Source organism: Meriones unguiculatus, chromosome 16 (assembly GCF_030254825.1).
Source record: "Meriones unguiculatus strain TT.TT164.6M chromosome 16, Bangor_MerUng_6.1, whole genome shotgun sequence".
Classification (NCBI taxonomy): domain Eukaryota; kingdom Metazoa; phylum Chordata; class Mammalia; order Rodentia; family Muridae; genus Meriones; species Meriones unguiculatus.
This window is the reverse complement of record NC_083363.1, coordinates 58269688-58285323: the sequence shown is the minus strand read 5'-3', so window position 1 is coordinate 58285323 and position 15636 is coordinate 58269688. Positions and strand designations below refer to the sequence as shown.

Here is a 15636-nt window from a genome sequence, read left to right as displayed (position 1 = left end):
GGAGGCCAGCCTGCTCTCTGTGGGGAGTCAGTCCGTTCTCTCTAGTTACAAGCCAAGACAGCAAGCAATAACCGTCAGCCCCAAATGGCCAGGACTTGATCATTGGCAATTTTGACAGATGACCTAAATTTTCCTTGTTTATTTTGTGTAAGGTAAGGGAGGTGGGGCATGTTTGTGGCTAAGCTGCAGGCGTGGACATCAGCCCGACAAGTTGTGGGAGTCAGTACCCTGCCTCCCACAAGTGGGACCTCGGGTTGTCAGGCTTCCGTCTCACAGGACCAACTAGGAGAAGCCAAATAAATCGCTTGGGTGAACCTGTCTTTGGTTTTCCTAAAACAGCAGCCTTCACTCAGAGCACACTGAAGCCTTCCCTGTCTGCTACTGCAAAGCTTTCCCGTTCCCCTGCCTGCCAGCATGCCTGCCAGCATGGATGGCCGGATGGGGGACCGGAACGTGACAATCATGCGATGGGGTCCTCCCAGGGCACAAAGGACCCCTGCTTGCTCTACACCAGCTGCCCATATTCCTCCAGTCGCCCTGCCTGGGCTGTCTGGTGCCTAACTCACGTCAGTGGGCTTCATGGAATGGTTGAGCAGGGTCAGGTTCTTCACGAAAAAGACTTCATTTGGTCTTTGCACCAGCTGCTTGAGCAGGACGGTGGCCAGGCCAATGAACCTGGGGGAGGCAAGGAGTGGATGGAAGATTCCCAGCTGTGCCCTATGGATGGTTTTCTCCCAGGGCCTGGTTTTCTACCAGAAGGCGGTAGGGTGGGGTCTCTCCACTCTGTGGGAAGTTGCTTGATGGGCACTTGGCCAAGATGGACCAATCAGATCCTCCGTCCTGGAAAAGGCCCATGGTGTGCCATGGCTTCACTTCTAGAGGGATGTTAGTCTAGGTTCAGTACTAGAACTGGGCTTTGACCAGAGGCTGGGATTAGGCAGACATTCAAGATCTTTGTGGCTTCAAGACAGAGCTGCTGCTGGTATCCTGGTTTGTATCCTAGCCAACTTCATCTCCGAGTCTTGGTGATCCTTTAATACCCCCCCCCACTGTGTGGCATGGGCGCTGGTCCTTCATTTGAGTTAGGTATGGCTTAGAAATGGGTTAGCAGCTGGTCTGCTGCTGTTTGGTCAGGGAGCCAGGCTCCTCCTCCTCTCTTTCTGCCTCACCTGTCTTTCTTTTTAGAGTCCTCATCCTGAAGGATGACTTGAAGGAAGGAGTCATTTTCCAGTGGTTGATTCAAGAGGTGCCAGATTAGGGTCTGTGGGGAACAGGGAGAAATCAACATTTTTCATTGTTTAATTTTCTTTTATTTTGAAAGTGGTTGTTTTGAGACAGGGCCTTATTATGAAGTCCAGGCTGGAACTCACTAGGTAGGCCAGGTTGGCCTTGGGTTTGGTGATGTTCCTGCCTCAGCTTTAGGAGTTCTGGGATTCCTAGTGTGGTGCCGGGCCACTTCTTACCTCCTCCTTCCCACACTCCACTCTTCTAGGGAGTGACGGGAAGTCTAGGGGAATGGGCTGAACCTCAGGAGTTTCTGTCCTGTCTACCTTCCTACGGAGAATGTGTTTGCTACCTGGCCCCCCATGTGGGATATCCTGGGCATGTCAGGAGTTGGGTGACTGTGGGTGGGACAGCATGAGTGCATAAAAGGAGTGGCTTCTGCACAAGGAGCCTTGTCTCCCTTCAGGCTTGTAGGTCCACAAGAGTGGTGTGGATGGATTAGTGCTTGGACCATGCTGTGGTTCATCCCCAAAGGCAGAAGAGAGAGAGCAAAAACAGCTGTGGACAGATGTGACTTTTGCAGCCCTATCTGATCAGAGACTAACCTAGGCCAGGCTGCCCCAGTCTTAAGAAACCCGGGTGAGGGGCTGAAGAGATGGCTTAGTGGTAAGAGCACCGACTGTTCTTCCAGAGGACCAGAGTCCAATTCCCAGCACCCAGCACTCATACGGTAGCTCACAACTGTCTGTAACTCCAGGATCTGACACCCTCGCACAGACATACATTCAGACAAAACCACCAGTGCACATAAAATAAACATAGATAAACTATATAAAAAGAGAGAGCGACCCGGTGAGACTCGCTGTCAGCTCCTCTGGCACGTGTCTAGTGCCCAGCCCTGCCCCTTTGTTCTTGGAGCTGTTCCTTCCTCTCCCAGGATGGCCCAGGTGTGTTTACCTCATTCCATACGGGGTCATTTCCTTCCTCCCGATGAGTCCTTTTCTTTATATCTGCAAAGATGACAAGGGGCTGGCATGAGTCTGAGGAAGTATTTCAGTGTCTGGGTTTGAGGGGGGTCAAGAGAAGCGGAGTGCTGCAGAAGTCAAGTCAACCCTGGCAGCTGTAGCGTGGCACCCGTAGTTTCTTTTTCAGGGGTTTCAAACCGACCACCCTGATCAAACTGATCAGCCCTCTCTTCGTTTCACTCTCTTCCCTAAGTCACCGTTCGCTGAGCCATGTGGGCTGTGACTCTGGCCCGTGGAGTGGAGGAATGATAATTGCTTTCCCCACTGGCCCATCTTGCCTGCCCTTAAAGATACTTGATTCTAAATTCCCAGACAATAGTCCGTAGATATGGAGGGTCAACCTCACTGTTTTTTTGTTTTTGTTTTTTGTTGTTTTCCTTTTGGACCTGATAATCTCACTCCCTACAAGTTTCTGAAACTTTGTTGTCCTGTACCAGCTTCCACATGCTCAGCCAAAAGACCATCATCACGTTTTCTTTTATTTCTTCCCCTTTCGGTGGTGGTGGGATCAAACCCAGAGTGTTTCACATGCCAGGCAAGAACTCTACAGCTGAGCGAAAGCCCCAAGCAACACTTCTCCCTTTTGGCTCCCAGCTCTTTGACCCCTAAACATACTTAATCTGTCTCACAAACTCTTTCACCCTTTTCTCTTCCTCTTCCTTCTTAGATACAGACTTCTTTAGTTATTTTAAAGCAGAAATAGTAAATTTTGTCTCTTTAGGCTCACTGAACTGCTGTGAGGAACAGTCATCATATTTTTTAGAAGGCATTGCTAACTGTAAAGCTCATTCAAATGTAATTGATAATATATCAAGCAGCTATTATCAAAAGTCAGACTTAAAGGTTATCTTTGTATCTTTAAAAAAATCTCATTGTAATCCTAAAAAGCAGGGTTCTCTCTCTCTGTGTGTATCTGTCTGTCTTGTTGATTTTTTTTTCTTTTTTTAGATAGGATCTCAGTGTGTAGACCAGGCTAGCCTAGAGCTCAAGATCCTTCTGCTACAGCCTCCCAAGTCCTGGGATTATGGGTGCCACGTTGGACTTCTTTCTTTGCCCAGTACTTTATAGCACAGCCTTAGTTCACAGAAGGTGAGCAAGTCTGCTTTGCCCCGCTCCATCCCTGTCTGGGAAGGAGTGAGACAGAGAATCAAAATAAAAGAAACAACAACAACAAAGACAATAGGCTTTGAGACTGGAGAGACGGCTCACCAGTTAATCGGATTCGTTGCTCTTGCAGAGGACCTGGGTCCAGTTCCCAACACCCACATAGTGGCCAAGAACCACCTGTAATCCCAGTTCCAGAGACCTAAGAGCGTTTTTTTGACCTCTGTAGGCACCAGGTACATAAAGTAAATCCACTTAGATGAAGCTTAAACAATCACACACAGGAGGTGCATACCTCTAATCCCTCACGAGTTCGTGGCCAGCCTAGGCTATCAAGCAAGTACTAAACCAAGCCAGCCAGGGCTACACAGTGAGACCTTATCTCAAAACAAACAAGTGACAAACTGAGCGCATTCATGTACACACACACGGAGTCATTGGCTGGTTTTTTTTTTTTTTTTTTTTTTTTACTGTGCTGGGGGATCTGTTGTTGTTAGAAACAATGATGAAAATCTGAACCGTTCTATTTTACCAATAAGGACTCAGGAGCCAGATGCTGGGGTGAAAACCTGCTAGCTCAGAGAGGCAGAGAAAGCTCACCTTCTCAGTATGGGTCCAGATGGAAAAGACCCAAAAGGCTCACTAGTACAACTGACAGCCGAGAAGGAAAAGGCCAAAAAAAACCAAGGCTGAAGGTGCACAAGTTCAAAGCCCAAAAAGCCAGAGCTGAGGCACTGAAGCCAGAGCTTGAGATAAAAAGCCCTTTCTTCTCCACGCTGTCTTAACCCCTCAACTCTTTAATCCCTGTCAGCTGGATTCTTGCTCTTCCTCTTTGACCTAGGGTTAACCTTGTTTTGTTTTTCTTTTTCTTTCTTTCTTTCTTTTTTTTTGAGACAGGGTTTCCCTGTGAAGGCTTGGCTGTCTTGAACTGATTTTGTAGACTAGGCTGGCCTCGAATTCACAGATTTTCGCCTGCCTCTGCCTTCCTGAGTGCTGGGATTACAGGCGTGTGCCAATGTGCTCAGATGACCTAGGGTTAATTTTACAGAGAGCTCTTGGATTAAAGCTGTGTGCTAGGGCTGGTTGAATCACACCATAATCACCTGTTTACAATAAACAGAAAGTTCTTGGATTTTAGCTGTGTGTTAGGGCTCAACCAAACCAAACAATAAACAGGGGTTTACTGTTCACGGTTTTGGGGTTCGCAGTTGGATAATATATCCTGTAACAGGGATCAAAACCAGTACCCAAGATGCTAGGCATCTGACAACAGGTTTTGAAACAGTCAGCGTCTACCTCCTCATTGTGTCACACAGAACATCTTTCATGAAGTAGGATGTGAACAACTCAGTTCTCTCTGGCTGTGTGATGCCTAGCGGGGCTCCTGATTGCCTTTTAGACCCCAGCTCTCACCTCTGAAGTAGATGCTTATGCAGGGTTTGGGTGGGGGCCTGAGAGGTGGGTTAATTATGGCGGACTCCACAATAACCCTCAGCATCGTGGACGCCTACTTAATCCTCTCCTCAGGGCCACGGCTTGCTCCTTGGAACTCCACTGTCTCGGGTTCCCAGGGTGAGTGGAGCTTAGCAACAGAGAGACATCACAGAGACAACTGATTCTCGGTTCCGGAGAGAATCTCCAGAAGAGATGAGGGGCAGGCATAGGACAGAGTGTATATAAAAAGTGGCTTGAGGTGATGAGGCCTACACAGACAAATGACCCAGCAGTTTTGATGACTCCTTTCTTTTCTTTTACTGATTTCCTTTTCAACGCAGGACATAAAGTTCTCTTCTGTCTGGAGATGAATTATTGGCCAAGTCATGCAATTTAGATGAGAAAATAAAAAAGAAGTGAGGCCATCAAAATATATGTGCAGGGAAGTCAGGGAGGCCTCAGGGGAGTGCTTTCTAACAGGGAAGCAAAACATTCGGCCTATTTTTTCTCTGTTTGACTTCTTATTTGGGGGACAGGTTCTCATGTAGCACAGGCTGGCCCTGAGGTGATGGCTATTTTGATTTTACAATAATTAATGCTAAGAAAGCTACTTCCTATAAAGACATACTACAAAAAGGCAGAAGTATTTCCAGAAATGAATGGACATTCTGTTCTAATCCTAAGCTAAACACTTCATTAATGATTGTTTTATGAAGCCAAGTTAGTCATTCAAACAGCAATTCCTAAAGCCAAGCATTTAATCACAATCCAAAGATACAGCACTTTGATACGTGCTGAGGAAAGAGAGGAAAACATCAAAAGCCTTTGTTCTTCCTAATGAAACTATATCAGGCTTCTGTAAGAGCAAAAAACTTTGTATCTACTGTAAAAACACTGCAATTCATAACATACAATAGTCTACAGTCTGAGCTGAGGAATTTTGATTGCATTTGTTGGTGCTGTAACTATATTGTTTAAATGAAGGAAAATCCCAACCTTTCTAATTTACTAATAAAGACTCAGGAGCCAGATGCTGGGGTGAAAACTTGCTAGCTCAGAGAGGCAGAGAAAGCACCCAGATGACTTTCCTTCTCAACTCAGGTCTAGATAGAAAAAACACCCAAAAGGCTTACTATTTCAGCTAACAGCCCAGGAGGAAAAGGCAAACAAACAAACAAAACAAAACAAAACAACAACAACAAAAACCAAGGCTGAAGGTGTACAAGTTCAAAGCCCAAAAAGCCAGGGAGCTAAGGAGCTGAAGCTTAAACTAAAGCCAGAGCTTGAACTAATCTCCCTTTCTTCCCACTGTCTTAAATACCCCTCACCTCAAAGTCCCTCCTGCTCTTTAATCCCTGTCAGCTGGTTTCTAGTTCTGCCTCTTGACCTAGGGTTAACTTTATTAGATCTGGTATAAGAGGACTAAAGGCATGTGAAAGGGCTCAACCACACCATAATCACCAGTTTACAATAAACAGATGGCTCTTGGATTAAAGGTGTGTGCTAGGGCTCAACCACACCAACGAAACAGGGTTTACAGTTCACAGTTTTGGGGATCCGAGTGGGATCCAATATCCTGCAAGACTATATGCCATGAGTCATGCAAAAGTGTGCATGGTGTGTGTTCAGAAGCAAGTCTACAGTAACACTGGATATAACATACTCATGAACTGCCAGAAACACCCATTGAATTGATTTTCTGTCGTTGCACATTTAGAAATCTCTTGCAGTTGCTTAATTTTCCTGACCTTCAGTTATTCATGCTTAAGTGGGCTTGCAGCCTAGAGTTTAAAACACTGTTCTATGTAGCCGTGGTGATGCAGGCCTGTACTCCCAGCACTCAGGAGGCAGAGGCAGGTGGATCTCTGAGTTTGAGGCCACAGGATGTCAGGGCTACACAAAGGAAGCCTGTCTGGGGGTGGTGGGGAGACCAAACCAAACCAATCTAAAAACAGTAACAACAAAGAAAATTCAAGGTCTATCTTTGTCTCCATAGCTCGGCCTGAGATCCATAGGACCCTGTCTCACTATCTCCTCCATAAATGAATAAATAAAAACCAGCCAAAGACACTGAGTTCTAAAGCATGGAGGTTGGGTAGCTCATAGTAATTGCCATTAAGAAAGCAGTTCCAGCTCTTGACAGGTGGCTGAAAGAACCCACTGCATTCCTCCGGCAACCTGGTGAGGCAGGTCTTAGGTATCTGCACATTTAGAGATGACGAAAAGGCCTTGCTTGCTGGCGTCTTGAGCCTGGCAGTTAAATGTTGTACCTAGCATCCCACCTCTACCTCCTCCCAGTCTGAACGCCACCAACTTCTCGTCATCCCTTAAACTCCGCAGAGCCCTCCTAGTATTGATTCCCAACACTCTGCAAAGCTTTCCCTCTCTCCTCCTCTCCACCCACTCTAGTTTGAAGTTCTGAGACAGACTGTCACTATGTAGCTCAGGTTGTCCCGGAATTCACCGCGATCCTCCTGCGTGCTGAGATTACGAGCACACGTCACCTCACTGGGTTGAAGGTAACCCCCCCACCCTCCTACTAGCTCAGTAATGGCCAAAGAACTGACTGCGGTGGGGGCTCCGCGCACTGGGGTTGTCTGAACTATCTTGACCTTCGCCTTCACTTTTCCTACAGAAAACGCAGAGGGAGGACTTCTCCGCCCGGGAGTGTGGCGTGCGCTTTCGGCGCTACCCACGGGCCGGCGACGCAGCGAGGGCGCATCCGCTCCGGGCTTTGCGGCTCGCCGCCCCGCGGTTCCGGAAGCGATCCACTTCCGCGTTTCCGTCGGAGCCCAGGGCGCGGGGCGCGCAGGCGGTGGGGCGCACGCGCGCTGGGATCCGGCTCGGGCGAGCGCGCGGCCGACGACTGCGGGTGAGACGCGGCTCTGCCCCGGCGCGGGTGGCGGGCCGCAGGGTTCGAGGCGGCGGGCGGCGGCCTCGGAGAGGCCCTCGGGGCTCCGCGGGCGTGCGGGGGGCGGGCCCGGGGCCGGAGCCGCGGGCCTGGGCGGGCGCGGGAGGCCGACGCGGCGCTGCGGCGGCCGAGGCGCGGGGCCGGGAAGGGCCCGGGGAGGCGGGGCCGGGCGGCTCCTCCTCGTCGGGAACTCGGGATGACCTTGGCCAGGTCGCCGTGGCCCCCTGAGCCGCCGCCGTGGCCGCCCGGTGGGCCGTTTGGAGGTTTTGTGGTTCGGTGGCGGGAACCCCTCGAAGGAGCGGTCAGTTTGCCGGGCGCCGCGGCGAGGGAGGGCTGAGGAGGAAAGGCCTCCTGAGGGCCGGTCCCGGCACGGGCGCTCGATTTTGTCTTTTCGAAACTGAGCCTAACATGAGGTCGGTGCAAGGTTGGTGGAGCGTGACCACGGGAGGCTCCCCTCCATCTCAGCCCAAAGCGGCGAGGCCTGGAGCCCTTGGCTGCAGCCAGCTTCCTGGAGGCCCGCGGTGTCAGCCTGTTGTTCCAGGGGCGCCGGAGCCAACCGGCCCTGTCCACGTCCTCTTTAGAGGGTGGAGAGTAGGGATGGGTGGAGAGTAGGGATCTTCAGCCTTTGCAGAATTCGTGATTACCTCCCAGGAAGGAAATCGCCCAGCAAATTTAGGTCTTTGTTTTTTGCTTTGCCTTTTTTTTTATTTTTTTTTTCTTCCTTTTGAGAGGAGATCTCACCGTGTAGCCCTGGCTGGAGCTCACTCTTGTACACCAGGCCACCAGGCTGTCTTCAAACTCACAGTCTTCAGCCTCCCCGGTGCAGGGATTAAAGGCACACCCCGCCACGACTTGCAGAGTTCATGTCTTTGTGAGCTGTGGAATCTTGTCAGTTTACAGTTACATAATTGTGGATTTTTGTTTGCCACCAGCACCTTTCTGGTGGTGGTGAGGGAGCTGTTCCCTTGGAGGGCAGAGATGTGCGTAATACATGGCACAAATGATAGTGAGGCGTAAAAGCGTGTCTAGATAGTGTTAAGGTGGGACAAAGTGAAGATACCGAACTGACAGCCGAATTTCACTGCAGGTGACTAGCATGCAGATGTTTGCACCCTGACTTGGCTGCCGGCTACTGACATGGCCCACCGGGGTGGGGAGAGGGACTTCCAGACTTCAGCCCGCCGGATGGGGACCTCCCTGCTCTTCCAGCTTTCAGTGCATGAGCGGGAACTGGACCTCGTTTTCCTGGATCATAGCTATGCAAAACCATGGAGTGCCCACCCGGATGCCAGTAGTGCCCGCCCCACCCGCATGCTCTTTGTAACGCCCCGTCGGCAGCAGGAGAATACTATGTGAGTTTGAGAACGCCATGTGAGTTTGGGTTTCCTTCTTAAGGGCTACTTCTGCCGAATGGTGGCAGTGATCATGTGGTGGGGATTAGAGAGGTGCTCTTGGGAGTGATTGGGGGTGAAGGGTGACTGGAGAGCTTGGATGAGCAGCATAAGCACATCAGGGCAAGTGTGGACATCTTCACAGACATTTCCAAATGTGAATAAGAAAAGCGAGATATGGGAATGGAAATACAGCTTAGTCCATTTGGATAAGAGTAATAAAACTTTTATGGAAAGAGGAAGCTGAAGAATTTCCTCCCCAGTTTACTGAAGCATCTTATTTGCTTGACAGTGGCTATAATCTATTGTTTGAAGTCCCTGGCTTCAGTGTAAACACTCTGAGGGAGTTCCCAAAGCATTGCCTTCATTGTTACTCCCCACAGAAAGCCACCTGTGGCTTACTCTAAACCCTTCCTAAATCTCATTTCCAGCCACTCCATGTTAGAGGGTAAGAACATTTCAAAAATTTACTTTCTGATAAGTGATTTGGTTACATTTACCTGAGTAATTATTTTGAACCTTCTGATTTCACCCATATCAGGATTTGTTCAAATGTTCTAGTCTGATCGTTACAAGTTTTTGGATAAGAGATTTTGAGTTTGTTTTTGTTTTGACTTCATGTTTAATCTTTTGTCAAGCATAGCGTTTTTTCCTTTTTTTTGTGGGGTGGAGATCTTCTATACACACACACCTTGAGTCTTAATGAGGTAGAGGGAGCGCTAATGTATAGAAGATGTTTTTGTTTGTTTGTTAGAGTTTTGACGTTTTGTGTTTTCTCTCTCTCTGGAGTTTGAAGTTTGTTCTGTGTTCTCTATCTCTCTCTCACACGCCCCCCCCCCCCCCCCCGACAATAGTGTAATTTAAGATGATTTTGAACTCTTGATCTCCCTCCATGCACCTCTCAGGTGCTAGGATTATAAGTGTATGCCACCTTGATTAGTGTTTGCGCGTGTGTGCGTGCCCGCCTGTGTGTGTTTGAGGCAGGGTCTTAATGTGCACTCCTGGCTAGCCTGGAACTTGCTGAGTAGTAGTTCAGGTTGGCAGCAAACTTTTGACCTTCCTATTTTAAGATTGCAGTCAGAGGTGTGGCTTAGAAGAGTGGTTTGTTTATTTGTTTGTTTGTTTGAGACAGAGTCTTTCTGTAGACCAGGCTGGCTCACAGAGATTCGACCGCCTCTGCTTAGCGTTAAAGACCTACACCACCACCTTTATTTCCTAATGATAGTAACATTTTGTTGGCTTCCTTTTCCTCAAGGTCCTTGGGGGAACAATCTAGCATAATCCTGATGCCTCCTGCCTGGGGCATGACTGAAAACCTTCTTTAAGTAGAATCTGATTTCTATTTATTTGTTTGTTTGTTTTAGTGTGTAAAACTTGCTTTGTGTTTGTATCTCTTGATGTTTTCTTAAAATGAGAGTCAGTGATTGAGGAACTGAATTACTGTATTGGAAGCTTTGTTTTTAATAGTGTTTATGAGTATGGATATGTTCATTGAGTGTCAGTGTCCTGAGCAGTTAGAAGCAGCAGTTCCCCCTGGGTCTAGAATTAGGTGGTTGTTAGTCACCCCATGTTTGTGCTAGGACTCAAACTTGGGTCCTTTGTAAGAGCAGCAGGCACTCTTAACTGCTGAGCCATCTCTCCAGCTCTGAGGAATTGAATTTTTAATTCTGTTTTGTTTTAATCAGTTTAAATAGCCACTTGTGGTTTATAGCTTCTGTCTTTGGTCCTTATGTGTAGAATGCCAGTTATTTGCTCATGGATATATATATTTAAATATCTGCTTGTTACTTTTTGTCTAGCTGCATTTACAAAAGACTTTGGAGATAGGTGGGTAGCTTATGCCTGTAATCCCAGCCCTTGGTGAGGCTGAGACAAGGAGATTGTCAGGGTTAAGGCTAGTAGCTGGAGAGAGATGGGCCAACAATTAGGATCATAGACTGCCCTTGCAGAGGACCCAGATTCAGTCCGAGCATCCCTGTCAGATGCCTCTGGCCTCTGTGCACTTGAGCCCACGTGCACATACCCCCACGGTTTGTTTTTAAATCTTAAGTGAAACAGTAACAACCGGGTGCAAAAATAGCCAACATGGTTACATGGCAACATGGTCAATTGCAGGCCAGTATGATGAAACTGTTTCAGAAGAAAAACCAAAGCTACTAAAAGTGTAATGACCTTGCATTTCCCAGGCACACACCAGGGAAAGGTGAGAGCTACGTGAGAGTCTGGGAAGATGACTGGATCAACATTTTCTTGTGGATATAAAAATCATTTAAAACTAATGATGTTCAGTAGACCTTTTTTAAACCTTGGCAACCAGATGATTGTTAAGCACTGTGTTGTGTGAAGTGTGTGTGGCTTGGTCCTATTTCCTCACCTGTTTACAGTGAATCAGACGTTCCAATAGATGTGGAGACGGTCACGTCAACTCCTGTTCCACTCTATGACAATCAGAAGGCGCGAAGCGTGATGAACGAGTGTGAGCGGCATGTCATCTTCGCCAGGACAGACGCAGATGCCCCTCCTCCACCGGAAGACTGGGAAGAGCATGTCAACAGGTAGGCCACTCCTCGCTAGGTTGACTTGGGGTTAACGGTTAGTATTTGTAATTCTTTGGTTTCATCTTCATTGAAACATTTCACTTATGGCCATGTAAGTGGGATGTTCTCTTCCCTCTGCGCTGTATCTCCGCTCACTGCCGTGAACCAGTTGGCATTAGGGATGCATCTCAGTTGCTTCCCTAACTATAGCACAGTGACTGTTGTATGTAGTGACAGATGTCTGTAGTTGCAGCATCGTGGAAGGCCTAGGCGGGAGGAGGACTTGAACTCAAGACAAGTGTGGGCAGCATAGTGAACGCTAATCTTTTTGTAAGAAGTGGAGGCAGGGGATATAGCACAGTGCTTTTTTTTTCCTGGTGTGTATGAGGCCCCAGCACCACAAAGCCATAAATTGGCTTGCTGGGCATAGGTGTGACTAACTAGAGGTTTTGCAATGGAAGAAACACCCAAACTACCTAAAAAGGCTAAGTTTATGCTTGTAAGATATGCATTTATATGATCTACAGTTACAGTAGTAAATGTTTTGGAATCACATGCAAAGCTAAAATGTTTGAATTGATTTAAAATACAGATTGCAAGGTTGGGGATATAACTCCATGACAGAACTTAATTTTTAAAAATGGTAAGAGAAGCTAAAGAGATGGTGCAGAGGTTCAGAGTATGTACTGCTCCTCAGAGGACCAAGGGTGCCTTTGGCCTACTTGGGCACCTGCTTGCATGTCCACACACATATGTGTACACACATACACAGTTAAAAATAGTAAAAATACAACTTTTAGAAAATATGAGCACAGGGGCTGAAGAATGGCTCAGCAGTTAAGAGCACTGACTTCTCTTTCAGAGGACCCAGGTTCAATTCCCAAGACCCACCTGGCAGTTCACACTTGTTTGTGACTCTAATTCCAGGGAATCTGACAGTCTCAGACAAACATGCATGGTAAAAATCAGTTAACCCTTGATTATGTTTATTAAAGTCATTAGACTTAATAGTACATAACAGTGCCTTCAGCCACTCCTTTTAAAAGATGCATTTTATATTAATGTATATATGTCTTGAGTGTATACCGATGTATGCCGAATGTGGTGGGTACCCTTGGAAGCCAGAAGAGGTTGTTGGATCTTCTGGAGCTGAAGGTACTTAGGATACTGTGGATGCTGTGAACTGATCTCTAGTCCTTTGGAAGAACAGCAAGTGCTCACATCTATTGAGCTACCTCTACCCCTTTATTGACTGTTGAGACAGGGTCTCTGCTGTAGCATAGGCTGACCTTGCACTCCTGATCCTGTGCCTCTGCTATGTAGAGGGATTATGTACTGGGATTATAGGTGTGTGTCACCACGTGCCTTTCCTTTATTTTTATACATGGTTTTACTGTGGAAGCCAAAGCACATGCCATCAGTGTGGTCACTAATTTCTTAATTTATAAGGAAAGAGAAGACTGCAAAGCAGAAGAGATAGTGGAGTACCTGGCCAGGGTGTGTAGAAAAGTCTGAGAAGCCATTGTGTTCCATAGGGGGTGGGGGTGGGTGAATGGAGGATCTTTACAGGAAGATGGACACACCAAGTAGACCAGATACCCGTGCACCTGCTGAGTGCTTCAGAAAACACCTGAGAGACCCTAGTTTTGGCTTGTCTTTCTCCAGTCTCAAGAGTGAGCCTTCATCCTTCGGTTAGGACCCCACTGCACTCTGATAGGGTTTTGTTACTCTGAAATAAACTGTTACTGTGTCTTGGTGTCTGGTGAGATTTGGGAGGTGTCCTATTAGCAACAGCCATTAAGCTATCTCTTTAGTTAGGTCACTTCTGCAGGTAGCTGGTTTCATTATTTGTTAGTACTTACTTTATTAGCTAAAGAGGTCATCATTGTTCTGTAGTTTGTTTGAAAGATTTCAGTTGCCTCTGCTGTGATTATAATCATCTTACTGCCCTGTTTCCCTTGATTGTTAAATTGCTGCTTCCTTTCTTCCTGTGTGAGCCATGTTAAATTACAGTTTCCCACACTGAGAACTTCATGGACAGCTCTGTAGCACAGCTCCCTAGAATCTAGATTTTTATCTTCAGAGGGACTGCTGGCATATGGGCTTGTATCTGTAGAGTCAGAAACTTCCCATTCTTTATTGGGGCTCTTTTCCCCACCTCTTGAATTACTCAGTAGAAACTGCCCACAGATTGTTTTGTGTGTAGGAAACAATCTACTACCACCACTGTAGCCAGGCTTTTTGGTTACTTTATTGCGTTCTTTTTCCTACCTTCCTACACCATCCCTATCCCTTCCAGCCCTCCCCCCCAACACACACAATAGGTAGGAGAGAAAGAAGGATAAAGGGGAAAGGGGACATAGATCTCATTAGACTATTTCCTGCAGATTAGGGATGTCAGGCTCTTTGAGGTAAATTTGATCTTCTTTGTCAGAGTATCTCCAACCTACAATCCAGCAAATAACAAAAGCAATCAGCAACCAGCAGAAGCAGCACCAGAGGGAGCAGCTGCTGCCTCCTGGGACTCTGGCACATTTAGTCCTTCTTCAGAGTCCCCAGAATTCCATATATAAACTCTCTGCAGCTGGTGAGAGCTTGAGGCAAATCTTAATTCTCACTACACACTACGTAATCCTAGTATCTCTGCTTAATTGTGTAGATTAGGCAGGGGTTGTCAAACTGACCCATGTGCCAGATTTGGTCTTTTGCTTTTGTATGCCATAAGAGTAGTTTTTTGTTTGTTTTAAGTGGTTGGGGAAAATGTTATTTCATGACACATAAAATTTTCACTTCAGTGTCTATGAATACCAATTATTGGAATACAGCTATTGCCCATGGCTGCTCTTACACAGAACAAGAGTTTCATAGTGGGGTTGGGGACCATATGTTCTGTAGTCCTCATGTGTTTATAGTATCTTATCCAAGTAGATAGCTAACTGGGTCTAGGTCATGCTGTTTTGCCTGTGTGTCAGTCATATAAAAACAGGCTCTTTGAGAGTTCTATTTAGTGGCAAAGTAATATAATCCTGAAGATGTTGGGCCACCTACATTCCTCTCCCACCCAGTCTGTTTATGGAAAGTTGTGTTAGATGCACTGCCTTTGGGAAGATACTTGACAAAACATAAGGCATTTGCTTAGATGAGGTGTGGTTTTTGTTTTTCGAGACAGGGCTTCTCTGTGCAGCCTTGGCTGTCCTGGACTTTGTAGATTAGGCTGGCCTTGAACTCACAGAGATAAACATGCCTGTGCCTCCCAGAGTGCTGGGATTCGAGGCTTGCACCACCCTACCCAGCTGTTTGTTTTGTTTTTTAATACTGGATTTCTCCATGTAGCCGTGGCTGTCCTGGAATTCACTGTGTAGACCAGGCTGGCCTCAAATTCAGAGATCCATCTGCCTCTGCCTCCCTGAGTGATGGGACTAAAGGTGTGCACCAGTACCACCCAGCCCAGTCAGATGAGTTTAAAACATCTACCATTTTAGTTTGAAAACAACTCAGCATTGGAAAGTAAGCTATTGTATCTTAGAAATTAGAACTTCAGAATTTCAACCAAAAGGCTTCCCATTCTCCTTTTCTGAACTTTGTGTGGTTATATGCTATGATATGTGTATGCTATGATACTCTATACTAAGACATATATGTGTGTATATGTGTATATCCGGTTGTATGTTTGATATTTCAAGTTTGAGATCTTTGAGTTGTTTTCTCTGGTTCCTTACTGCTTGGCCCGTTTTCTTTTTCCTTTTTTTTATTCTTTCCTTTCTTAATTGTGTGACTTGGTTGTCTTATCCTTGTTGACTTTCACTTAAAAATTTTCTTTACACATATTGGTTTCCAGTGTGTGAGAGGCAGAAGCAGGTAGACTTCTGAGTTTGAAAGCCAGCCTGTTCTACCTATAAAGTTCTAGGACAGCTGGGCCTATGTAGAGAGGACTAAAAATCAAACAAACAAACAAATAAATAAAAATAAGTAAGTAAATTTCTTAGACAGGGACAGTGAGATGGCACTTG

General features: G+C 46.7%; 2 protein-coding genes across 10 annotated transcripts in view; one reads left to right on the top strand and one right to left on the bottom strand.

The window, feature by feature from the left end:
* Positions 1-4851, bottom strand: part of Fer1l5 (fer-1 like family member 5) — a 47645-nt gene extending 42794 nt beyond the window's left edge. Inside the window, exons 1-4 of the mRNA XM_021631611.2 lie at positions 4767-4851; positions 2182-2234; positions 1170-1261; positions 567-675 (exon numbers count right to left, since the gene is read on the bottom strand). Coding sequence (XP_021487286.1) covers positions 567-675; positions 1170-1261; positions 2182-2234; positions 4767-4851 — 339 coding nt within the window. The remainder of the gene's footprint in view (positions 1-566; positions 676-1169; positions 1262-2181; positions 2235-4766) is intronic.
* A 2686-nt stretch (positions 4852-7537) lies between these two features.
* The window catches only part of Kansl3 (KAT8 regulatory NSL complex subunit 3), a 35542-nt gene continuing 27443 nt past the window's right edge, over positions 7538-15636 (top strand). For 2 of the 9 annotated variants that reach the window (XM_021631596.2, XM_021631593.2), the window contains exons 1-3: positions 7538-7659; positions 8786-9050; positions 11474-11644. In XM_021631596.2, the coding sequence (XP_021487271.1) occupies positions 8836-9050; positions 11474-11644 (386 nt within the window). In that variant the 5' untranslated portion in view covers positions 7538-7659; positions 8786-8835. The other 7 variants (XM_021631595.2, XM_021631601.2, XM_021631600.2 and 4 more) reach the window with 7 other exon arrangements.